The following is a 23,595-nucleotide window of genomic DNA, read 5'->3' on the forward strand; positions in this document are numbered from 1 at the left end:
AAGACCCTACACTGCAAAAAATCTTTTTTTTTTTCTTAAAATAAATGCATTTGTTCTTGAATTAAGGAGGTAAAAGAGAAATTCTGCCAATGGAAGAAGACAACTTGCACTTAAAATAAGAAAACACAATTGCATTGTCTTATTTCAAGTGCATATTATCTAATTATCTTATTTTAAGAGTAAAATTACTCATTCCATTGGCAAACTTTCTCATTTACCTACTCAAATTAACGGTGAATACACTTAATTAAGGAAATTTTTAGGGATGCACGATACAATCGGCCCCCTATCGGTATCGGCCTGTATCGGCCTTAAAACTGAATATCGGACATTGGCCACCCCACCGATATTTAACCCGATATTTGATCAGCTTCTGAGTTTCTAAAGTAAAAAAATAAATAAATAAACACTACTTCTTCTTCTTCCTCAAAAACTTCTTTTTTACAGACTTAAAAACTTCTAAAGACGAGGGAAAAAATATTGATACATTAAAATATCCCAATATCTTCATATGCTGATATATTGCCATTTAAAAACACCATATCAATCTCTTTTACTAATGAAATATTGCTATATGTCATCGTTATGCTACGAAATCCCCCGAAAATTCACGAAATTTGGCCATATTTTTATATGTTGATATATTGACGCGGTATCGATCTATTTTACTAACAAAATCTCACAAGAATTTGCAAAATATCACGAGAGTTTGTAACAGAACGATGAAATTTCATGAGATTTTGAAAGTAAAATAGATCGATACCGCGTTTTTAAAAATCTATTTGATATCAGCATATGAAAATATATTTGAGTATATTATTTTTCAAAGTGTCAGAAATGGATAACAAAACTGCTATTTTCAATGACTACTTATTTTTGTCCAGCTTTAAAGGAATAGTACACCCAAAACATGATTAGCCTTCATTTTCTACTCGGCCCCATGCTGAACAACACTCTGGAGTACTTTTTTGATATCTCAAATGCATCTGGAGATCTGGGAGGCTTCTTGCTGTCTGCTGACATTCAAATAATGGAGGTCTATGGTGCCCGAGGCAGAAAGGTCCATAAAAGTCCACAAAAAAACGTGTCAATATTCCTCCATACTGCTCGTCCAATGTATTCCAAGTGTCCTGAGTGGGTAGCGTCCATAATTTACTCGAAACAAAGTCATTTAGAATGTTTTTAGAGCATAAACAGTAGTGTATAGGATTTCCTGAAAGCGCGCACATGCGCGATCACGACGCTACGGAAGCTGGCAGACCAAACCAGATGAAAGTGCGCATTCAGCGTCTGCTCTTCCAATAATGCAAGCGTAGAAGAAGAAATGTGCTGTTTACCTGTGCAAAGAAAGAAACAACGAAAGAAAAATGTCTGAGGACTTTAGTGTTGAGGAAGAGCATGAGTTCTTTGCCGAGCTGAATGCGCTGGTTTGGTCTGCCGGCTTCCGTAGCGTCGTGATCGCGCACGTGCGCGCTTTTAGGAAATCCTATACACTACTGTTTATGCTCTAAAAACATTCTAAATGACTTTGTTTCGAGTAAATTCTGGATGCTACCCACTCAGGAAACTTGGAATACATTGGACGAGCAGTATGGAGGAATATTGAAACGTTTTTTGTGGACTTTTATGGACCTTTCTGCCTCGGGCGCTGGGCACCTCCATTATTTGAATGTCAGCAGACGGCAAGAAGCCTCCCAGATCTCCAGATGCATTTGAGATATCAAAAAAGTACTCCAGAGTGTTGTTCAGCATGAGGGTGAGTAGAAAATGAAGGCTAATCATGTTTTGGGTGTACTATTCCTTTAACATCGGTATCGGCGTCGGTATCGGTTATCGGCTACATGAGTTTTAAAATATCGGTACATCGGATTTTGGCCAAAATCCCAATATCGTGCATCTCTAGAAATTTTTACTTTTTCTAGATGGTTTTTGCAGTGTAGACCTTACACTGCAAAAAAATGAAATCTAATTAAGTAAGTTTTGCTTAAAATAAGAGATTTTTTTCCTGAATTGAGCAGGCAAGTGAGACTCTTTGCCAATAGAGCAGGACAATTTATATTTAAAATAAGAAAAAACTATTGCATTGTCTTATTTTAAGTGCATAATATCTAATTATCTTACTTTAGGATTAAATATACTCATTCCATTGGCAAATTGTCTTATTTACCTACTGAAATTGAAATGTTTTACTAATTTCTAGATTTTTTTTTTGCAGTGTAGACTGCTCCCCAGGCGCCACACAATGTCAGCCCACAGCTCCTCAACACTACAAAAACAATCTACGAATAAGTAAAAATTACCTAAATTAAGTGTATTTACACTTATTTTGAGCAGGTAAATAACAAGATTTGCCAAAGGATGGTGTTTTTACTCTTAAAATAAGATAATTAAATAATATCCACCTGAAATAAGACTACGCAATTGTTATTATTATAAATGTAAATAGTCTCGTTCAACTGGCAAAGCATCTCACTTACCTCCTCAATTAAAGAAAAAATGCTCTTATCTTAAGAAAAAATGGCTTATTTAGATTTAAAATGTTTGCAGTGAAGGGGATGGGTTAAATGCACACTGGAAAAACGATGTAGGAATAAATAAAATGGTCTTTAATTAGGTATTATAATATTCTCATCTCATTTACCTACTCAAATTAAGGGTAAATACCTATATTATATCATAATACCTAATTAAAGACAATCACTTATTTCTGCATCGTTTTTCAACTGTGCATTTAACCCATTCCCTTCAGTGCAAACATTTTTAATCTAAATAAGCCATTTTTTTCTTAAAATAAGTGCTTTTTTTAATTGAAGAGGTAAGTGAGACGCTTTGCCAATTGAACAAGACAATTTACATTTGAAATAAGAAATAACAATTGCGTAGTCTTATTTCAGGTGGATATTATCTAATTATCTTATTCTCATCTCATTTACCTACTCAAATTAAGGGTAAATACCTATATTATAAGATAATTAGATAATATGCACTTGAAATAAGACAATTTTAAGTGTAAATTGTCTTTTTCTATTGGCAAAATTTATCTTTTACTTTCTCAATCCAAGAACAAATGCACATATTTTAAGGAAAAATTACTTATAGAGTTTTTTTATTTTCAGTGCAGAGAGTGAATTTCCTCATTGTGGGACAATAAAGGGATTTACATTACATAAGGCAGATTTTTTTTAAAGAATTTTTTTAAATTTTACTTCTGTGACATCATTCATTTTGCACCTTGACCACAGTATTGATGACACCTTGAAGGGAATAATTGTTTTCCTGCGTTGCCATTCAGTCATTCGGGTGTGGAAAGACCTTGACACAAAGCAAAGTCTTTGAAAGTTGGCAGATGAGTCATTCCTCCCTGCAGGAGCAGAGATGTAAGTATAAAGGTTCATAGATTAGAATAATCTGCAGCACCTGGTCATTTCTACTTTCCTGAATCCTTAATTATTTCCTCCCACCACCAACAAATCATTTCAATGAATGGTTTTTATGTTCTGCTATAATTTATGATGAGGGAATTTAACCATCCAGACATGTGAAGCAGGTGCAGCTGCAGGAGAGGATTTAAGTATACTTGTTATATAAGTTTTCCTAAAGTAACAGATGAATTACAAGTTTTAGAAGCACTTGATGGCAGGCAGAGAAGGTAATGCATTAATTTTAGTCAGGTGTGCTAAAGCAGGGACACATCTGGAACACAGGGGGAGCAGAGCCACTGTAGGGTTATATGAACTTTAAATGTTTCTCTGCTCCCAACATGCTGGAAGCAACTGCTTGAAGTGAACTGATTGAGGCGTTTCATTCAGGTCTGATAAAATGTAGGATAAAGGGGCAAGGGGTGGGGGGGCAGACTTAAGGCGGTAACCTCCTGATGATGAATCGGGGTGGGGTTAAAAGAATGTCAAACATTAAACTTTTATCAGTGAATTGTTGGGTAAGAACAGGTGGGGTCCTGCTGCTTAGCTTGCCAAACCAAACTGATTTGTTAAAACTTAATATGATTCTTTTGTCATGTTAATTGCAGCATATCTCCTGCTGGGGTTTTGATGTGAATGTAAAAGTAATATAAAGAGTGCCTTGTTGTGATTTTAAATGAGAAATCTCCGACTTGATTTAGTGTTAGTGTTCACTATCATAAGGGATTATTTTATTTCCTAATTTTGTAAAGAAACTCCCCCATTTTTCAGCTCTGATATAATCAGAATTATCTGTGGGTATAGAATTTATTCTCCTTATTTGAGAAATGTCAAGAATGTTATTCCTGGTTGTTTTCACAGTCAGGCACTAATAAAAAGCTCCAATTCTAAGACAAAGGTCAGCTCACGGTATATCAGCCTGGTTTCTCCAAAAGAACACACTGGAAAAACTATCTAGATATAAATAAAAAAAAATCTTAAATTAAGAGTTTTTACCCTTAATTTGAGCAGGTAAATAGTTTTCCAATGTAATGAGTATTTTTACTCTTAAAATAAGATAATTAGATAATATTCACTTGGAATAAGACAACACAATTGTGTTTTCTTATTTTAAGTTTAAGTTGTCTTGTTCCATTGGCAAAATGTCTCTTTTACCTCCTCAATCCAATAATAAATGCACTTATTTTGAGAAAAAATGACTTATCTAGATTCAAATTTTTCCAGTGCAATCTATTGATTGTACATAACGTGTTACATGGTATCCAGGGCCCACTTGTAAAATGATTAAACCCATATTTTTTCTTGTAACTTCTCTTTAGTTTTTTTTATAAGGATGTTGGACTACATCACTTAGCCTACTTCAAATTGACCTATAGTTAATGATTAATGTCTAAATAAAGTAGCTGTTTTCCAACAACAATGGATTTTTTAATCTGAAGATTTTTTTATTATTTGAAATGCAAATGTAATAAAATGTCATTTTTATGATCTGACGAAACACGCCTGTACAACGGAGGACAGTAATCACCTGTTGTTTGCAACCAGAGACGAAGAAGTGTGTAGACGGTGGAAATATAGACATTTGCTGTGTCTGAATGTCCGCCCTAATCACTATATAGGACACTACACTCACCGGCCACTTATTAGGTACACCTGTCCAACTGCTCGTTAACACTTAATTTCTAAGCAGCCAATCACATGGCGGCAACTCAGTGCATTTAGGCATGTAGACATGGTCAAGACAATCTCCTGCAGTTCAAACCGAGCATCAGTATGGGGAAGAAAGGTGATTTGAGTGACTTTGAATGTGGCATGATTGTTGGTGCCAGAAGGGCTGGTCTGAGTATTTCAGAAACTGCTGATCTACTGGGATTTTCACGCACAACCATCTCTAGGGTTTACAGAGAATGGTCCGAAAAAGAAAAAACATCCAGTGAGCGGCAGTTCTGTGGGCGGAAATGCCTTGTTGATGCCAGAGGTCAGAGGAGAATGGCCAGACTGGTTCGAGCTGATAGAAGGGCAACAGTGACTCAAATAACCACCCGTTACAACCAAGGTGGGCAGAAGAGCATCTCTGAACGCACAGTACGTTGAACTTTGAGGCAGATGGGCTACAGCAGCAGAAGACCACACCGGGTGCCACTCCTTTCAGCTAAGAACAGGAAACTGAGGCTACAATTTGCACAAGCTCATCGAAATTGGACAATAGAAGATTGGAAAAATGTTGCCTGGTCTGATGAGTCTCGATTTCTGCTGCGACATTCGGATGGTAGGGTCAGAATTTGGCGTCTACAACATGAAAGCATGGATCCATCATGCCTTTTATCAACGGTTCAGGCTGGTGGTGGTGGTGTCATGGTGTGGGGAATATTTTCTTGGCACTCTTTGGGCCCCTTGGTACCAATTGAGCATCGTTGCAACGCCACAGCCTACCTGAGTATTGTTGCTGACCATGTCCATCCCTTTATGACCACAATGTACCCAACTTCTGATGGCTACTTTCAGCAGGATAATGCGCCATGTCATAAAGCTGGAATCATCTCAGACTGGTTTCTTGAACATGACAATGAGTTCACTGTACTCAAATGGCCTCCACAGTCACCAGATCTCAATTCAATAGAGCATCTTTGGGATGTGGTGGAACGGGAGATTCGCATCATGGATGTGCAGCCGACAAATCTGCGGCAACTGTGTGATGCCATCATGTCAATATGGACCAAACTCCCTGAGGAATGCTTCCAGCACCTTGTTGAATCTATGCCATGAAGAATTGAGGCAGTTCTGAAGGCAAAAGGGGGTCCAACCCATTACTAGCATGGAGTACCTAATAAAGTGGCCGGTGAGGGTATGTAGTGGTTACGCCACTTTAGATGAGTGTGCGAAACGTCTAGCAGATCAAAAAGTAGTGGATTCGAAATTTTCCACAATGCACCTTGAAAAGTAGTGACCATCAGTGGTGACTAGACAAGCGGATGTATCCCAGAATGCTTTGCGAGGAGAGTTCTCCTCTAATAATGAAAAGTAGTGATCATTTGTCCGAACGGTCAGGTAACGGAGTTCCCTATATAGTCCCTGCTCTATATGATGATTGAGGGATTTAGTGGTTGGGGCGTACGTTATGACGCAGCCATTATATATGTAGATGCTGTCACTACCCGATCCGTCCCGGAAGCACGATCCATACCAACCGTACAATTAGCTCATTTACGGAACCAGATATACATCTGGGCTTCCATAAATAATGTAATTATGGTACTAAAATTACTTATTTCTATCCTTAAAAGTATAGAGGACCATCTTTTATTTCCGGATGGATCATGGGGTGATGATACGGATAATGTTACCGGTAAGGATCGGGTAGTAAAAGACGCCTCATTGGACGGGGTCTGCCTTTGCTATGGATGAGTCAGAGCATCCGCCATGTTGAATTTGGCAAATCTGCTGATAGACTCAGACACTTCAACAGTATCAGAGGGACTCTTATCTCAAAATTTACTTTATATTCATAGTATTTTTATTTTAGTAATATTACAAGTTTATTTCCATATCCATTCATTCTACTGACTTCATTCTTGTAAAGCGTAAAAATAATGAAAAGATCTAACCTTGCCCTATTACTCCAGGACTGAAACAGGTCTGCAAACTGTGACTATTCTGGAGATGTTCCCCCTTAATTCTTATAATATGAAATTTTTGTCATAATATTACCACTTCTGTCCTTCTTTTTTTTATTTTTATTGTTTTCTCTGAGGACTTTTTTTTTTGTAATGTATCTCTTTAATAGGCCTACTCACCCAAAACGTCTGTCTATATCAGATCTTAAAAGGTTCACATGTGACAACAATGTTTAGATACAACCAATTGTTTTTTATGTTCATGTTCATATTTTTTATATTCATAACACACACACATACATCAGTAAGATTGTGAAAGCAAACAGCTGCAGTATTTGGTTGTATGACAGTTTTTTTCAGCACATAGACACATTTAAAACTACATACATAAACATTACTTTTTCACAACTGAGAAAATATATGAAACCAGAATAGGGTATTCAGCTCCCATATAGGCAGCAGGGCCATGTACATGTAGGACCTTTTGATGAAACTTGCGTACACCATTTTTTTAACTAACATCTGTCACCTTTGGCTCCAGGAGCTGCTGCTCAGCTGGCCTAATTACACTGATTACCAAAAGGGCGTTATCAAGAGTCTTTGTTGACATTATTAGACATTATTAGAATATAATTATGTTGGGTTAGAATATAAAATTTTTTTTTTTTTTTTTTTTTTTTTTTATGTGAGAAGGTAATATAACCCATCATGCTGAAGCGGAGACAACAAAAACACGAAGGAGAATGGCTCGGTGATCCCTTCAACAGAGCACCTGTGGCATGGTGTTATGTGCTCCGGGCACATTATGATTTTTGTCTATTTCTTTTCTTTGTTTTCTTACAGACTTTAGTTGAAGGATCTTTTGTTAATATATTTTGAGAGTTGAATAATTCTTTTAGCGAGTTAATTACGTTAATTTGTGGTGCTGTTGTCCGCCTATAAATAGGCTGGCTTTCAGCATGTTGGGGCGTTCCTTTCCAACTTCGCTTGGACGCCGCTTTTCCACCTGCTTCCACTTGTTCCATTGTGCGCGGTGCGCACTTGTCTTGTCGCTGCGGCCTGCAGCGGACGTTCCAGCCTGCCATGCGGTATTTTTGTTAGCCGTTTCTTACTTTTTTCTTGTGGTTTTTGGCCTGGCGGGACCGGTTGTCCTATTTTCTATTTTTCTTTTGCTTAGGTTATTTTTGGCCTTTAGTCCGGTACCAGTAGGGGCTTCGACGGCCCTGTATAGGGTTGGCCCCCTGCTGTACCGTTTTGTTCTGTTTGATCGACCTGCCAGGTCCAACTTTCTTTTGTTACTTTTGGGTTTCATTTTTGATTCCTTTGGGGCACGGGATCTGAGGGCCTCTAACTATTTTTCTTCGCAGTAATCAGAAGAAGCCGAGCAAAGAAAGTTAAAGAGGAGAAGATTTATAAATAAAATATCTTTTTTGAACCCTCATCTTTTGTCTCGTGTCCTCAAATATGTTGTGCCCTTGGTGGACGTAACACATGGTACTGAAGCTAGAGAGGTGCTAATTGCATCCGTAGAGTACGAGAGTCCTGATGGCAATGATGGGGCCTGCCTCTGTACTAAGATGTTCCTACACTGCACAAAATGGAAATCTAAACGTCATTTTTAAGTGCATTTGTTAAGTCAGACACTTTGCCAATGGAAGACAACTTACATTTAAAATAAGAAGAAGCAACTGCATTGTCTTATTACAAGTGCATATTATCTAATTGTCTTATTTTAAGAGTAAAAATATTAATTCCATTGGCAAATCAATCCATTTACCTACTAAAATTAAGGCTAAATACACTTTTTTACTTATTTCTAGATCATTTTTGCAGTGTAAGTAGGTGAGGATATTTTAACCTCACAATCTCACTCATTGATTAAACCTTCATATGAAGCATAAAATGATTAAAATAAGGTTTCACAGATCATATATTTGTCATTATTAATTGTATTTTTTGTTTAGTTTTGTTTTATATGATTATTCAAATCATAATCATAAAATGATAAAAAAAAAAAACTTATAGTTACAAGAAAAGTTGTGAATGCCTGTGCTTTAGAGTAACCCCCGACATGATATAAGCTCTGCTTCCTGTTTCAAGCTATGACCTACAAAGTCTTTATTCATCTGCTAATGCCCATAATCATTTCATTGCATTCTTTAAATTGGTTCAACAAAATGAAAGGGGGAAGGTGTGTCTTCATGGTGATATGGAGGTGTGTATGCCATGGAAAAACTGACGTCATCCTTGATTTTTATTGGCTTTTCAAAGTCATAAATTGTATCATATAATGTTACTCTAAGGCTACCCGTACAGGATCCTCCTAGTGATTCCGTGGAAATAAAAACTACCACAAAATTTCATGGGTCCAATTGACAAGTTCTATTTCCTGGTGACACTGATACAAGGAAGCCTGTAAATGGATAAAAATAAAAGAATATAAAAGAATAATTCTGAATAAAGTTTTTAAGGAAAAAAATAAATGTGTATATATATATATATATATATATAATATATATATATATATGTGTGTGTATATATATGTGTGTGTATATATATGTGTGTGTATATATATATGTATGTATATATATATGTATATATGTGTATATGTATATATGTATATGTATATATGTATATATATATATATGTATGTATATATATGTATATATATATGTATATATATATATATATATATATATATATATATGTGTGTGTATATATATATGTGTATATATATATATGTGTGTGTGTGTGTTATGTATATATATATATATATATATATATATATACTTGGTTATTTAATTTGACTTTTAGATAGCTAACTTTGTATTTAATAATTTATTTCATTCAATAATAGCTGCTTATGTATTAAAAAAAATTGTTGTATATTTAATTGTATATCAGTTTATTCCATGAGACACTCATATTGATTAATTTTATGGTCTAGTTAAGTTTGACCCTTAATAACCTGGAGAATGTCTAATCCTTCCCTTCAATACAGGCCTGTTATTGTTGTAGTTTTTTTTTTTTTTAGAGTATGATCTCTTGCTTTTTAATCTCGAAAGAGGATCCGCTCACCACAAGAATCACTCAGATGTGTGTTGAACGAATTTCCTGTCTTCATACTTCAAATCGAAGCTTTCAAACATAACAGAATAACATTGATCTGCTGGTTATCGCATGTTAATTTAGTCTGTTTTGTACTTGGGACCCTGGAGTGTATGTCGACAGCATTGGTTTGACAAAATGTTCTTGGCAGTTTAGTTACTGAGGAAACGCAACTCTATCATATCAGTGTGGATGCTAATAAAAATAAAAAAAAAACTCAAGGAAGTATCAAGTAGCAAATTCCAGTATGCTATCCTGTCAGGTTTATTTTTCTTATCTTGAATTGCTCCTTGTAGTTACTGTTGCTGGGTGGCTAAAAATAGATCTTTATATGCTGTGAATATAGACATGCTGACTACTTGTTATTCAGGTGAGTCTCCTTCTTTTATTGGTCTAACGCTTTAAAGTAGGGAAAATTGAAATGCTGTAATTAACTTTTCTTAAGTAATTCAATTCAATTCAGTTTATTTATATGGCACCAATTCACAACACATGTGATTTCACTATTAAGACAATTTATTCAAATAATGCAGACAGTTTGATTTAAAGCTTTATATATAAGGAAATCCAATTGATTACACCAAATCTTTGACTTTGTGAGATTTGTGACAGTAAGTAGACACTCATTTATTTAGTGTAATTGAGTCGCATTAACGCTCTAAAAAATGAAAAAAAAGACACAACTTTAAGATACATTGCTGTATTTTTGAATAACATTTGTCCAGAAACAAGAGTTGTTTAACTTAAAACAACTGTTTTTTGCAGCTCCAGCTTCTGATACTAAGTATTTCTTATCTTTCTTTTTTCATACCTGAACTTTTACACAGGATTTTGAAGAAAAAAAAAATCCCTCCTCTCTATCTTTCCTTTCCTTTAATATAGTATAAAACATTCATTACTGAACAAAAAAAAATTAAAACCCAAGACCTGTGAAAAAAAACCTACAACATTAAAAAAGGTATTTTTGAAAATAAAAAAAAACAACTATTCCAGCCTCACATTCTCCTTTTCGATTTCCTGTGAAGTATATGCCATTTGCTTTACATGTTTACTTACAGGAAAACTCCTTTTATATATGAAATTACTACATACTGTTCAATAAATGATAGTGTTGATCAAGTCCCAGTGCTGTGTCTGGTGTTTGTCACAACGCGCTATTATCCAAGTCATCTTGAAAACATTCTTCTTCCAAATGTTGGTGTTTTTTCTCGATGGCAAATCCTCCCTCTTCAAGTTGGCAATCCAACGACGAACCCGTCAATGGAGGATCAGAAATTGGAAAGGTGAAATAACTTTTTTTTTTTCACTTTTACCGGATGTTTTACAACATCCAACTGCCATGCACGTGGGCATTGTCAGTTTCACTACAGCTTTGGTGAATTTCAATGGTAAAGTCCTCTGGAAATCTTCAATAATTGTTGTTGATTGTAGATGTGTCTAGTAGTTCCTATTGATTTTGCTTGTAAAGCGGGGTGAAGGGCGCTAGGCTTACCGCTATATGTTACTATATTTGGGCAAAAATGGCCACTCCCAGACTCAGTGATCATTAAAGAAAATTATTGTTATTTCTACTGATTAATGCTACATTCATTAAATCACCATAAAACATATTCGTTTTAGGTATAGACAATGACCTATAGATTATTCCAATCCTTGCTGACCGGACTATTCCTTTAACATCCAAACAGGCAAAACCCTACTACAAAGCTTGTTTGAAAACATGAAATTTGAAAAAATAAAAATAAAAATTATGTGGTATAAAAACTACTTCAAAGGGGAAACAAGATGTAAATATTCCTAACATTACAAAACATTAAATTGCTGTTCAATCCTAATTAAAATGATCATTAATATTGCCTTAAAATCATTTAAAGTAAAAAAACAAACAAAAATTTAAAATCAGTAAGATTTTACAAGGCACTATCTGCCTTTTGAAACGGCCAAACAAGCTGTTTAATTCTGTTTAATCTCTGACTTTAAAGGAAGCCTTCACTCTTCAACTGATAGAATCACATGAGGCTAATGGGTTCATTTTAACAGTATCACTCTCAATCTTTTTAACCTGTTTAAGATTTTCATTGTATTTTAGGGACACTTAAGTTTTTCTGTTTAAGTGAAATAAAGATTATTATGACGTGAGAGAATCTCCCTGTTTTATTTGAAATAATAACTATATGTTAACTTTTTACCTTTTTTTTTCTTTAAGTCATTACTACCCCATCCATTGTGGCAACCAGCCAACCATCTGATTCCTGCTGAGATGTTCAAAGCATAGATTTTCAGAATGATCATACACAGCATGCACTGCCTCCTTGTGGTCAAATTTGGAACTACAACTTTTTGTTACGTAATCAAAATTTTTACCAGCTGTGTTGCTATTTATCTTCCTGCCTCCTAAAATTTTTTAAATGATGTATTGTCATTTTGTTTTATCATTTCAAATAAAAACATAGAACCTCATAGAAAAATGTAAACCCCTTGAAATATTTCATATCCAAACGTGGGACAATAAAGGGATTTTTTTATTCTATTCTATATTTCGTCACATTAAAATGGCAAGTTTTGAATTATTTACACATTTCCTCAGATGCACACATATACACCTGCGGGTTGTGGTCGGAAAATTTTGATTTCTCTACTTTCATATATTGGTTTATGCTATTTACTCAAAGTTTGTCACTCAAGTCAATTTCACCTGCAAGGCCACACAATGCCTGAGTGAGTGGCGTTTATTCCTAAAACAAGCCACATTCTTTCTCAAGGTTTATTCATAACATGTTGCTGTTTAACCAAAGTTTCTGTAATTTGTTTTGACTCTGACTACTTTCCATTATTGAAAGTAAGGGGAAATCGAACGCTCCCAGGTCAGAACAGGGCTGATTACTGTGCAATAAGGGCCGTATGATGAACTGTTCTCTGCTTGCAAAGATAAAATAAAGTGCAGACTGAGGGAAATCCATCAATCTCCGTTTATTTAACCGGGGTGAATAGTTGAATACTTTTTTCCCCACTACAGGGTATATGTTTTTTTCATGTCGGCACTGAAGAAGAAAAATCACAAAGGGAAAAAAAATCTTACATTATTTATATTATTTAATTTCTAACTGATTTAGTTAATTGTAAAGATTAAATATTAAATTGGTCCAAGGGACATGCAGCTTGGATCTTGTCTGTCAGTGCATATCATCTTAAAAATGATTTAGTATTTAGCTATTTGTATATTTTTATTTGAATGTCTTAAATAAGTTATTAATTCATTCTTTCATTATGTCAGCCTTCTAAACTGGGGGTCTCTGCAAAATTTTGATATGGTTTCATAATGAATAATGAATATCCTTTATTATTGTAGGATTTCGATGTGATAGACCAAATGCAAAGTGATTCCAAAGCACATATGGTTGCCTTTATAAAGAAAAATCTGGAAAGTATGCACTACATTGATATTTTAAGATCAAATAGGTTGAAATAATACTCTGTTAAACCACTTTTTCAGTGGTTATAGCTGAAAGTGTTGTGGGGTACATCTCTAGCAGCATTTTTTCATTTGTCTGTTAAAAAGTATTTTGTTACATCTGCAGCCCTGGAAAGATTTGTATACCCTAACCACAATCTAAGAATTGCATAAAATAATATATTTGGCAGAGGTGAAATTTAAAGATTGACTTCTTCTTTTTTTCTTGATGAGGTGCTGATAAAATTAAGCCTTTGAAGAAGATACTAGACACAAAATCTATGATTGTGATATTTCTTTTTTTTATTGCTTTCTTGGTATTCTTAGTAAATATGACCAAGAACATCTACAAACATTTATACAAACAGCTGATTTAACCAAAATGTGCTTTAAATGATTATTTAAATTTGATCAAACCATGAATATATTGCCAAAATAAAGGAACAGCAATCTACCTTCAGTGAGAAGACAAAAACTTTGTTGTTTTCAAGCACAATAATACCAGATCTTTATCACATGATCCACATGATGCTTCCTTAAATAGAGAATAAAGGGCAGCAGCAGTCTGCTCTGGTAACTGAGCACCACCATTGTCTTCTTAAAGTAGACAGATTACAGCTGAGCAGTCAAAGGGAAGTCATTAATTAAAAGGCTGAAGAAAAGGGCCAGGAATAGAGCCTTGGGGAATTGGGGAATACCCGCATTAATATTTTAATAAACAGGTTATATTCCAGGGTTGTCTTCTATGAAGCTCCTCTCATCTTCCCGCTGATTCTGAAGCTTTTCTGTAGCCAGTAGAGAAAAAAAGTTACTTTTCAAAATGTAAGAATCTGTCACTGCAAAATCATATGATTTATGGAACGAATAACTAAACAATGCATCCACTTATCAATAAAACCATAATCGAACAACAAAATCAAATGTTAGACATATAATTGTTTATTACACCTGACCTGTAGCTAAAAAAGACACATTTTTGTTTTCAAATGTTTTGTTTTTTGTTTTCCACAACTTTCTCTCTATTCTTTTTTTATTATTATTGCAAACAAAGAACATGCAAGAATAACATAGAACATTAATAATTACACACAGATACAACATCAAAGAGCTTTACAAAATATAGAGCAATTATTTTACAATGTCAAAATGAAATCTGTGCTCAAGGATTGCAAATCTCTAAGGGCAGTTATGATTTGAATGGTTTTAGCATTTGAGATTAATTTTAAGGATTCTATATAGATATTAACAGAAGATAATAAAATCTGGAAATGTGTTTTTTGTTGAAAATATTTGGAGGTGTGAATATATTTACCATATATAATAAAAAAGTTAAAAACGTATACAAATTCTGTTTTGAAAAGTTCACATTTCTCCATCCCAAACAAAACATCCTTATCATTTTAAGCAACATTGAGATTTCTTCGATGAAAAAAAAAAAATTGACATGTCTCTCCAGAATATTTTGGTATAATTTTAATCCCCAAAAAAATTCTAGATTCTTTTTACAAAAAGTACACATCGGGTCCAAATCCCATTTATATCTTTTTTATCAAAAATTAACAGAATATACATTATGAATAAGTTTATAAGGAATTTCTCTTAATTTATTGTTTATAGAGTATTTTTTTTTTAGTAAAAAAAAAATAAATAAATAAAAAATTTCAATTAAAAAATAAAAATAAAAAAAAAATTAAAAAAATAAATAAATAAATAAAATAACTAAATTTAAAAAAAATAAAAATATAGAGTATTTTTTAAGGAGCAACCAAGTCCATTACCAATTTATTTTTTCAAAAATGCTGGACCGATGAAATAGACAAGCTGGTGAAAAAAACCCATCTTGTAATAAAATATTTCCTAACCTTTTGTTGGTTGTTTCTATGGAGGACCAGCTCTACTATTTTTAAAAATAAATCCAGAAATAAATTAAGGCTCAATAAATAAATAAGCATACAATTAATTGCCCCCCAAAATACAATAAACAAATAAATGTAGGTAGAAATTAAATTATATAAATAAATGCTCAATACATAAATTGCATTAAATCAGTAGATGGGCCATATAGTGATGCTTAAATATATAATATTCTTGCCTCAAATGATCTTAAAATGTACTTTTATTGAACAACAGCAACAGAAAAGAGAAATTTTAACTTAATACTCTGAACTTTGAGTTAAGAAGATGGGACCCCAACCAATGGGCAGAAGTTCACCCACAGAGAAGAAATAAACAGGTTTAAAAAAAATACAAAGGAAGAATAAAACAGACAAAAAAATATTATAACATGCACATAAATAAATACTTGAAAAAATAAGTAATTAATAAAGTTGAAGATTATAATGGACAACAAATAAATAAGGTAATTATTACAAAGGCGAATAAATAAAGATGCTAATTAAAACAGGGTTTTCGCTGGTCATTATAGATTAATATTTTTTTAAATTACCGCCATAATTGGTAATAAAAGTCATTAAATGTCATTATCTTGGCTTTTAAAATACTTTCTAAAAAAAAATTGATAAAAATACTTTTGTCAGACAATTTATTTTGTGATATATTTGTGTAAGGTTACTTCCTTTTGATCGTAAAGCCGTATGTTCGGAAAAGAAGCTTGAGGCGGAGAAAAAGCTATAGAAAATGAAATTTTCAACAAAAGTGGCTGGAAATATATATATATATATATATATATATATATATATATATATATATATATATATATATATATATATATATATATATATATATGTATGTGTGTATGTGTGTATATATATATATATATATATATATATATATGTGTATATATATATATATATATATATGTGTGTTTATATATATATATATATGTGTATATATATATATATATATATATGTGTATATATGTATATGAGAGTCATGGGTACTTGTTGATGGTATTAAAATAATAATGAGGCAGAAATGCAGACAGAAATGTAAATACGGCAGAAATAAACAGCATGGAAGAAATAAATAGGGTAAAAAATACAAAGGAAGAATAATACAATCAAAAAATATTATAACATGCACATACATGAATACTTAAAAAAATAAGTAATAAATAAAGTTGAAGATTATAACGGTAAATAAATAAATAATGTAATTATTACAAAGGTGGAAAAGAAATAAGATGATTAAAAGAGAGATGTACATTTATGTTTCACTATATCATTTTATTTCTACCTACATTTATTTATTTATTGTATTTTTGAGGGGCAATTATTGAATGCTAATTCGTTTTTGGAGCATTTATTTATTGCTGTATTTTTAATTATGGCAGGAATCAGGATTGGTAATAAGTTTCAGAATACATAAGTGTCAAGCTGTAAATTGTACGTGTATAGGAAGCTTCCTTTCGCAATAAAAGCTTCCATGCAGGCTTTTATTGTGGTAGTCTCCCCACAGGAAGCTGGGTGTAAGCGTTAGATAAGGGGCTCAGCATCGACACTGGTGCTGCTGCTGCTGCGCTTCTCTTCACTCTGACTGTGCGGAGATGTTGGACCGTTCCCGGTGAAAAAACCCCCCCAAACAAACCCCACCGAAGCTCTGCCCCGTGAAAATGCCTCACTGCAAGGTGTAACCGAGCGGGAATCACGGTCAGAAGAGCGGGGCAGAGAAGGCCAGGTCTCCGGGACAGGTTGGGAGGATAACACCGGCAGGATGTGGCAAGTTTTAGCATGCGGGGCTGTAGTTTTCCCCGGTCTTTTCTTCGCCTTCAAGAAGATTCTGCCAACTGTATTCAAACACTGGACCAATGCGGACGTGGTTCTGGTCAGCGAGAGGTAATATGACTCTGTTGGATCCGTTTGTCTTCCCTCTAACGGCTGATTATCGGGCTGTTTAAGCTAGTAACGGCCGCTCTCCTTCAGTTAGCTAGTTTTGCTGTTACACTTTATTCTCTTAACGCCTCAGCAGAAATAATCTTCAAATAACACATATATACATTTCTTATCCTCTGTGTTTATTCCTGCTATATTTGGGTTTTAGTTGTTTTTACACACTAGGCGCATTATTACATAAATATCACCGCGCATCCAAACTATGGGTCCCTGCAGGGAAAAGCAAACGTTGAGGTTCACTGTTCTCTGTTTGCAGGGAAAAGCTGGGCTGCTAAGGGTTCAGTTTACAGATAAGTTGTTCTTATAGTCTTAAAGCAGATTTTAGTACGTATTTTCCAACTATCTTAAAAAGGAATCATATATATATTTATAGGCCCTATTTTTTAAATGTTTATTCTTTCTTTGGGATTTTTCCTCTTCTGTGCATTTATCCTACCCTCCTTGCCTCCTAGCTTCCTCCCTATGTGGTTGTCTTCTTCCCTATATGTCCTTCGTTTCCTTGCTTCCTTTCTTGTTTCCTTCCATGTTTTAAACCCACCCTTTTCTAGGTGTTCCTCTGTAGTTTTTAATGTGGTGTCCTGCCTCCCCTCCTTGTGGCCTTCCTTTATTTCTTACCATCACTATCTTCCCTTTACTGCTTCCCACCCCCCTCTCTTCCTTATGTCATCTTGTTTTACCTCTTGAACACAGTTTTGTTTGAGCAAAAGTTGGACATTTCTAACTACACTATATTGCCAAAAGTATTTGCTCACCTGCCTTGACTCACATATGAGCTTAAGTGACATCCCGTTCCTAATCCATAGGGTTCAATATGACGTCGGTCCACCCTTTGCAGCTAGAACAGCTTCAACTCTTCTGGGAAGGCTGTCCACAAGGTTTAGGAGTGTGTTTATGGGAATTTTTGACCATTCTTCCAGAAGCGCATTTGTGAGGTTGCACACTGATGTTGGACGAGAAGGCCTGGCTCTCAGTCTCCGCTCTAATTCATCCCAAAGGTGTTCTATCGGGTTGAGGTCAGGACTCTGTGCAGGCCAGTCAAGTTCATCCAGACCAGACTCTGTCATCCATGTCTTTATGGACCTTGCTTTGTGCACTGGTGCACAGTCATGTTGGAAGAGGAAGGGGCCAGCTCCAAACTGTTCCCACAAAGTTGGGAGCATGGAATTGTCCAAAATGTCTTGGGATGCTGAAGCATTCAGAGTTCCTTTCACTGGAACTAAGGGGCCAAGCCCAGCTCCTGAAAAACAACCCCACACCATAATCCCCCCTCCAACAAACTTTACACTTGGCACAATGCAGTCAGACAAGTACCGTTCTCCTGGCAACCGCCAAACCCAGACCCGTCCATCAGATTGCCAGATGGAGAAGCGCGATTCGTCACTCCAGAGAACGCGTCTCCACTGCTCTAGAGTCCAGTGGCGGCGTGCTTTACACCACCGCATCCGACGCTTTGCATTGCACTTGGTGATGTATGGCTTGGATGCAGCTGCTCGACCATGGAAACCCATTCCATGAAGCTCTCTGCGCACTGTTCTTGAGCTAATCTGAAGGCCACATGAAGTTTGGAGGTCTGTAGTGATTGACTCTGCAGAAAGTTGGCGACCTCTTCGCACTATGCGCGTCAGCATCCGCTGACCCCGCTCCGTCAGTTTACGTGGCCTACCACTTCGTGGCTGAGTTGCTGTCGTTCCCAAACACTTCCATTTTCTTATAATACAGCTGACAGTTGACTGTGGAATATTTAGGAGCGAGGAAATTTCACGACTGGATTTGTTGCACAGGTGGCATCCTATCACAGTTCCACGCTGGAATTCACTGAGCTCCTGAGAGCGACCCATTCTTTCACAAATGTTTGTAAAAACAGTCTGCATGCCTAGGTGCTTGAATTTATACACCTGTGGCCATGGAAGTGATTGGAACACCTGATTCCAATAATTTGGATGGGTGAGCAAATACTTTTGGCAATATAGTGTAGCTGTGTCGCTGACGGCACAGATGAAATCACACCTTAAGGCCAGATTATAGTTCTGCATCTGCACTCATCAAATGTCGCTTGGGTCTGGTTGTGAACCAGTTTTGCTGGTATGCTTCTGCACCATCTTTCTGGAATTTTTAGGGATGCACAGCAGTTTCCCGCCAAAGCGCAAGGGGGAGCCTATTCGAGAAGTCGTGAGAAGTTCGGCAGATGGTCACGAGAACTTTGGCGGCGTCGCCAGGAGTGTTTATCTTCCAAAACAACAATGGCGCATTTACAAGATATCACGGTCACGGAGATGGATCTAGAGTTGCTAGACATCGAAGAGGAACAGGATCTGTTAAAGAAGAATTCCGGTTTTTAACACTTTTAGCCCATTTTCTGTAGTGTCCAGGATGAAATCCAATGATCGACACCAAAATTTTGACAAATTGGTCCTGTCTCTGCTTTTTGGCTCATTTAGAATCCACCCCTGGCTGCTTCAGAATGGCTTCCATAGTGCATGTCCGATAATGTCCTTAAAACAACCTTAAACGTTCTTTTTTAAAAATATGCTACTCACCGGGTCGTCAGCGCTGTTCAATGACGTTTCAAAAAAAGTTTCGTGAGGAAAAACCGTTCCTGTCTTGTTTTATTTAGCATTTTGTAAATCCCAGAACTATTTTTTCCGATACATCACAACCGCTTATAAGCTTCCGCTTCCCGTTCGAATCTGAAGCGTTGCACACTCCAGACCACTAGTTAGCGACGGTATCCTCTACCGTCAAACTCAAAGTCCAAAATGTCCTCCTCAAGAATCCACCTTTCGTATTCCATTTTCAGAGTTTTTTAAAGTGTTTAACAGAGACGTTAGCACCTCGACGTCGGAGTACACAGAGTGGAGCAGAAACACTTGGGCCTTGCGAAAAGACTACAACTAAGTGTAAACAGGCCCCATTTCCGTTTCCGGTGGCGGAGGGATATTGACTATTCCAACAAAACTCAATGGGATTTACAAAATGCTAAATAAAACACTACAGGAACGTTTTTTCTTTACGAAACTTTTTTTGGAACGTCATTGAACAGCGCTGACGACCCGGTGAGTAGCATATTTTAAAAAAAGAACGTTTAAGGTTGTTTTAAGGACATTATCGGACATGCACTATGGAAGCCATTCTGAAGCAGCCAGGGGGGGATTCTGCATGAGCCAAAAAGCAGAGACAGGACCAATTGTCAAAATTTTGATTTCGATCATTCGATTTCATCCTGGACACTACAGAAAATGGGCTAAAAGTGTTAAAAACCGGAATTCTCCTTTAATGGAGTTGGCAAAAAGACCGGTTAACCTTTATTCGTAGTTGTCGATTGTAGTTGTTCCTTGGTTTTTAAAAATGGCGCGCCCCGGCAAAGATTCGAGAAGGACGACCACACAGACAGTTGGAAAGGCACACCTAGGACCAATCACAGCTGCTTTTTGTCTGCGCACTTCCGCTTGAGGTACAGATTTGATGGTTGCAGAGGCTATGCGTCAGAAGCATAAATTCGCCTTTACTCGATCAGGCTTCATCTGCGGACAAAACAGCCGGATTTATGAATTGCTGTTTAGTTTTCGCCTCCCTAACTACAATAATCAATACAGTTCAGTAACAAATATTTGCTGTAATAACAGAGGTTATATCCCTGCAGAGAGTTTATTCGTTCGCCTATCAAAACCGTGAATTCACATGGCAGCCATATTGAATTTTGAGGCTGAATTGAGTGAATTCTGCTTAGAATATTTGTTCTTAAATGTTATAAAAAGGAATTGTCTCAGAAATTAGGACATTTACACCTGGAAAAGGATGTTTAAACCCTGAGTGATGATTATCGTCTTCAGTATCAGATGGGTCAGTGTGGCTTGCTCGGTGCAGTGCTCCTCTCTGCGCCGCCGCTCTGGTTAATCCCCCCCGGAGCTGCAGTCAGAGCCCACTGCTGAGTTAGCTTTGGGCTTGAAAACTGTGAACTCTGTTTGTGAACTCTAATTTGCTATCGCTCAGCTAACGGAAAGCCTCGTTCTCAGACGCATTCATGCCTGAGGGGATGATCCTCTGCCCATTCTTCACTACTAACCTTCAAAGCTCAGATTTGTGTGTAACATTGAGATGTTCTCTGAATTTAGTAAATGACTATTTTGTCTCTTCAGGATTAGTGTGTAGCTCAAATGTTTCAGATCGTCAAAGGTTGTCAATACAAAAAGCACCAACCTGGTCATATGTGTAAAGTATTTAACCCCTTCTTAAACCTGCTCAGTTATAGCAAGTTTCAAGCTAATAATATGTGTCGCTCCTCTTGGCTGCTATGGTTCCTTAAAGCAAATGTCTGTTTCTGGGCTTAACTGTAGCTGTCAGTGGGGCAGAGACTCATCAGATGTGGATTTTTAGCTCTATTCTGATCCAGAAGACATCTAATAGCGGCTTTCTAACAGTGTTGGAAATCTGTGGGGAACAACGCTACTACAACTGACGCTTGATTTATTTATTTATTATTTCTCCTAGTCCAGCCTTCTCTCTCTCTTTTCAAGGACTGACTCTAATAACAACAGCGTCTGCACCTTTAACTCTCGCTCCATTTCTTAATGATTTTTGCAGCCCCTGAAGTGTGAAAACACCTTTCTTTATCGCAGAGAATTTACACGCCTGAAGAAACACAATGAGGGAAAAATGGCAGCCAAAACTTTCTGGAAAATATTCAGCGGAGCAGAAGAGAAGAACATAATAGCATCTGCTGTATTCTAAAATCAGCCTTTTAGAAGAAGAACTTCACACCATACAGCCAAACATGGTGGTGGTAGTGTGATGATCAGAGTCTGCTTTGATTTAAAATGGTATTAAATCTTTTGACTGGACTGTATGCTGATTATACACACTTTATTACACTCAGGTTTGCAAAGTTAACGATTGCACAAGTTCCCTATAAACCGACTAATGTTGAAACGTGCTGCTGCCTTTGTATTCCAGTGCATTGCTGAACCTGAAGGGTAAATTTCCACCTTGTTCCGACTCCTCCAGCTGGTTCAGTGAAGCTGGGTTTGCAGGAAAGCACCTCCTATCAGGCCATGGCTACTTATGTTTGATGTGTAAACACACACTGATGAGTTTGTTTGAGTGATGCAGCAGAAATTCCTATTTAAAGCAGTTCTCCAACCAGGGTCACATTACTAGCATTATGCAACAAACCCATCTGACTTCAGAAGCTGTGTCTTCTACAAACACTATCTGGAGTTTCAATGTGGCTATTTTTCCTGGCGTGCCGTTTCTGTCGGAACAACCTTTTTAGTTTGTGAGAGTTGTAGAGTAACCAGTCGAAACACTGACAAGTACTAGTACTATTAGGTAGTCTCTCCTAAACTCTGTGCTGCTTTTAAAAAATAAGTTGTTAGGTTTATTATTTAAAATGATTCAAAGGTTGTTTGATGTTGTAAGCACACTGGAGTCTTATAGCTACACCTGTTTATCACAGGGCCACCATAGAAATAGATCAAACCCTCTCTCTACATTTAATCATATGAGAACCACAAACTGCAGTGGAATTTAGCAGAGATTTATATTGCATGCCCACATGATGTAGTGAAAATTTTGTGAAGTAGTTGGAAAATGATTGATTTTAATATCCAATTCTAATTAGGGCTGCAACTAACGATTATTTTAAAAATCGATGAATCGCGCGATTATTTTTTCGATTAATCGATGAATGGGACAAAAAATATTTTTTATACTAACCTCTTTATTCCAAAATAAACATTTTAGACAGAACAAACAAGCACACAAGTACAGGTTGCTCATTAACTGTACTGGTGCAATATGAAAAATAAATGTTTGTGTTAAAACTACGCAAACTTACATGAGAAATGTAGCTGTACATCCACAAAATATAGGGTACTTTGTTTCATAAAGTGCAAAAAAATAATTTTTTCTTTTTAAAAGCCCCTAAGGGGTTCAAACAATAGGTCCCCCCATTTCATCAAATTAGCTTTTTTTTTAGACTAGAAGAGTTCTGCCTTTTATGACAGGAAAGTATAGCAGTTAAAGTTGCTACTTCAGAAAATACTTAACCATAGAGATAAAAATAGCCCTGTGATTCAAATTATAAATTGTATTTGGAATAAAAATGAGAGAACTAGGGGTGCTAAAAAACACATCCTCCAAAGACAGATATTTAC

At 35.9% G+C, this 23,595-nt stretch overlaps 1 protein-coding gene across 1 annotated transcript in view; it reads left to right on the forward strand.

The window, feature by feature from the left end:
* The first annotated feature begins 17,010 nt into the window (after positions 1 to 17,010).
* The window catches only part of tlcd3a (TLC domain containing 3A), a 46,790-nt gene continuing 40,205 nt past the window's right edge, over positions 17,011 to 23,595 (forward strand). The window contains exon 1 of the mRNA XM_038303616.1: positions 17,011 to 17,386. Coding sequence (XP_038159544.1) covers positions 17,265 to 17,386 — 122 coding nt within the window. The 5' untranslated portion in view covers positions 17,011 to 17,264. The remainder of the gene's footprint in view (positions 17,387 to 23,595) is intronic.

The sequence above is a fragment of the Cyprinodon tularosa genome, unplaced genomic scaffold (assembly GCF_016077235.1).
Source record: "Cyprinodon tularosa strain WSP-4 unplaced genomic scaffold, ASM1607723v1 ctg514, whole genome shotgun sequence".
In the NCBI taxonomy this organism is placed as follows: Eukaryota; Metazoa; Chordata; class Actinopteri; order Cyprinodontiformes; family Cyprinodontidae; genus Cyprinodon; species Cyprinodon tularosa.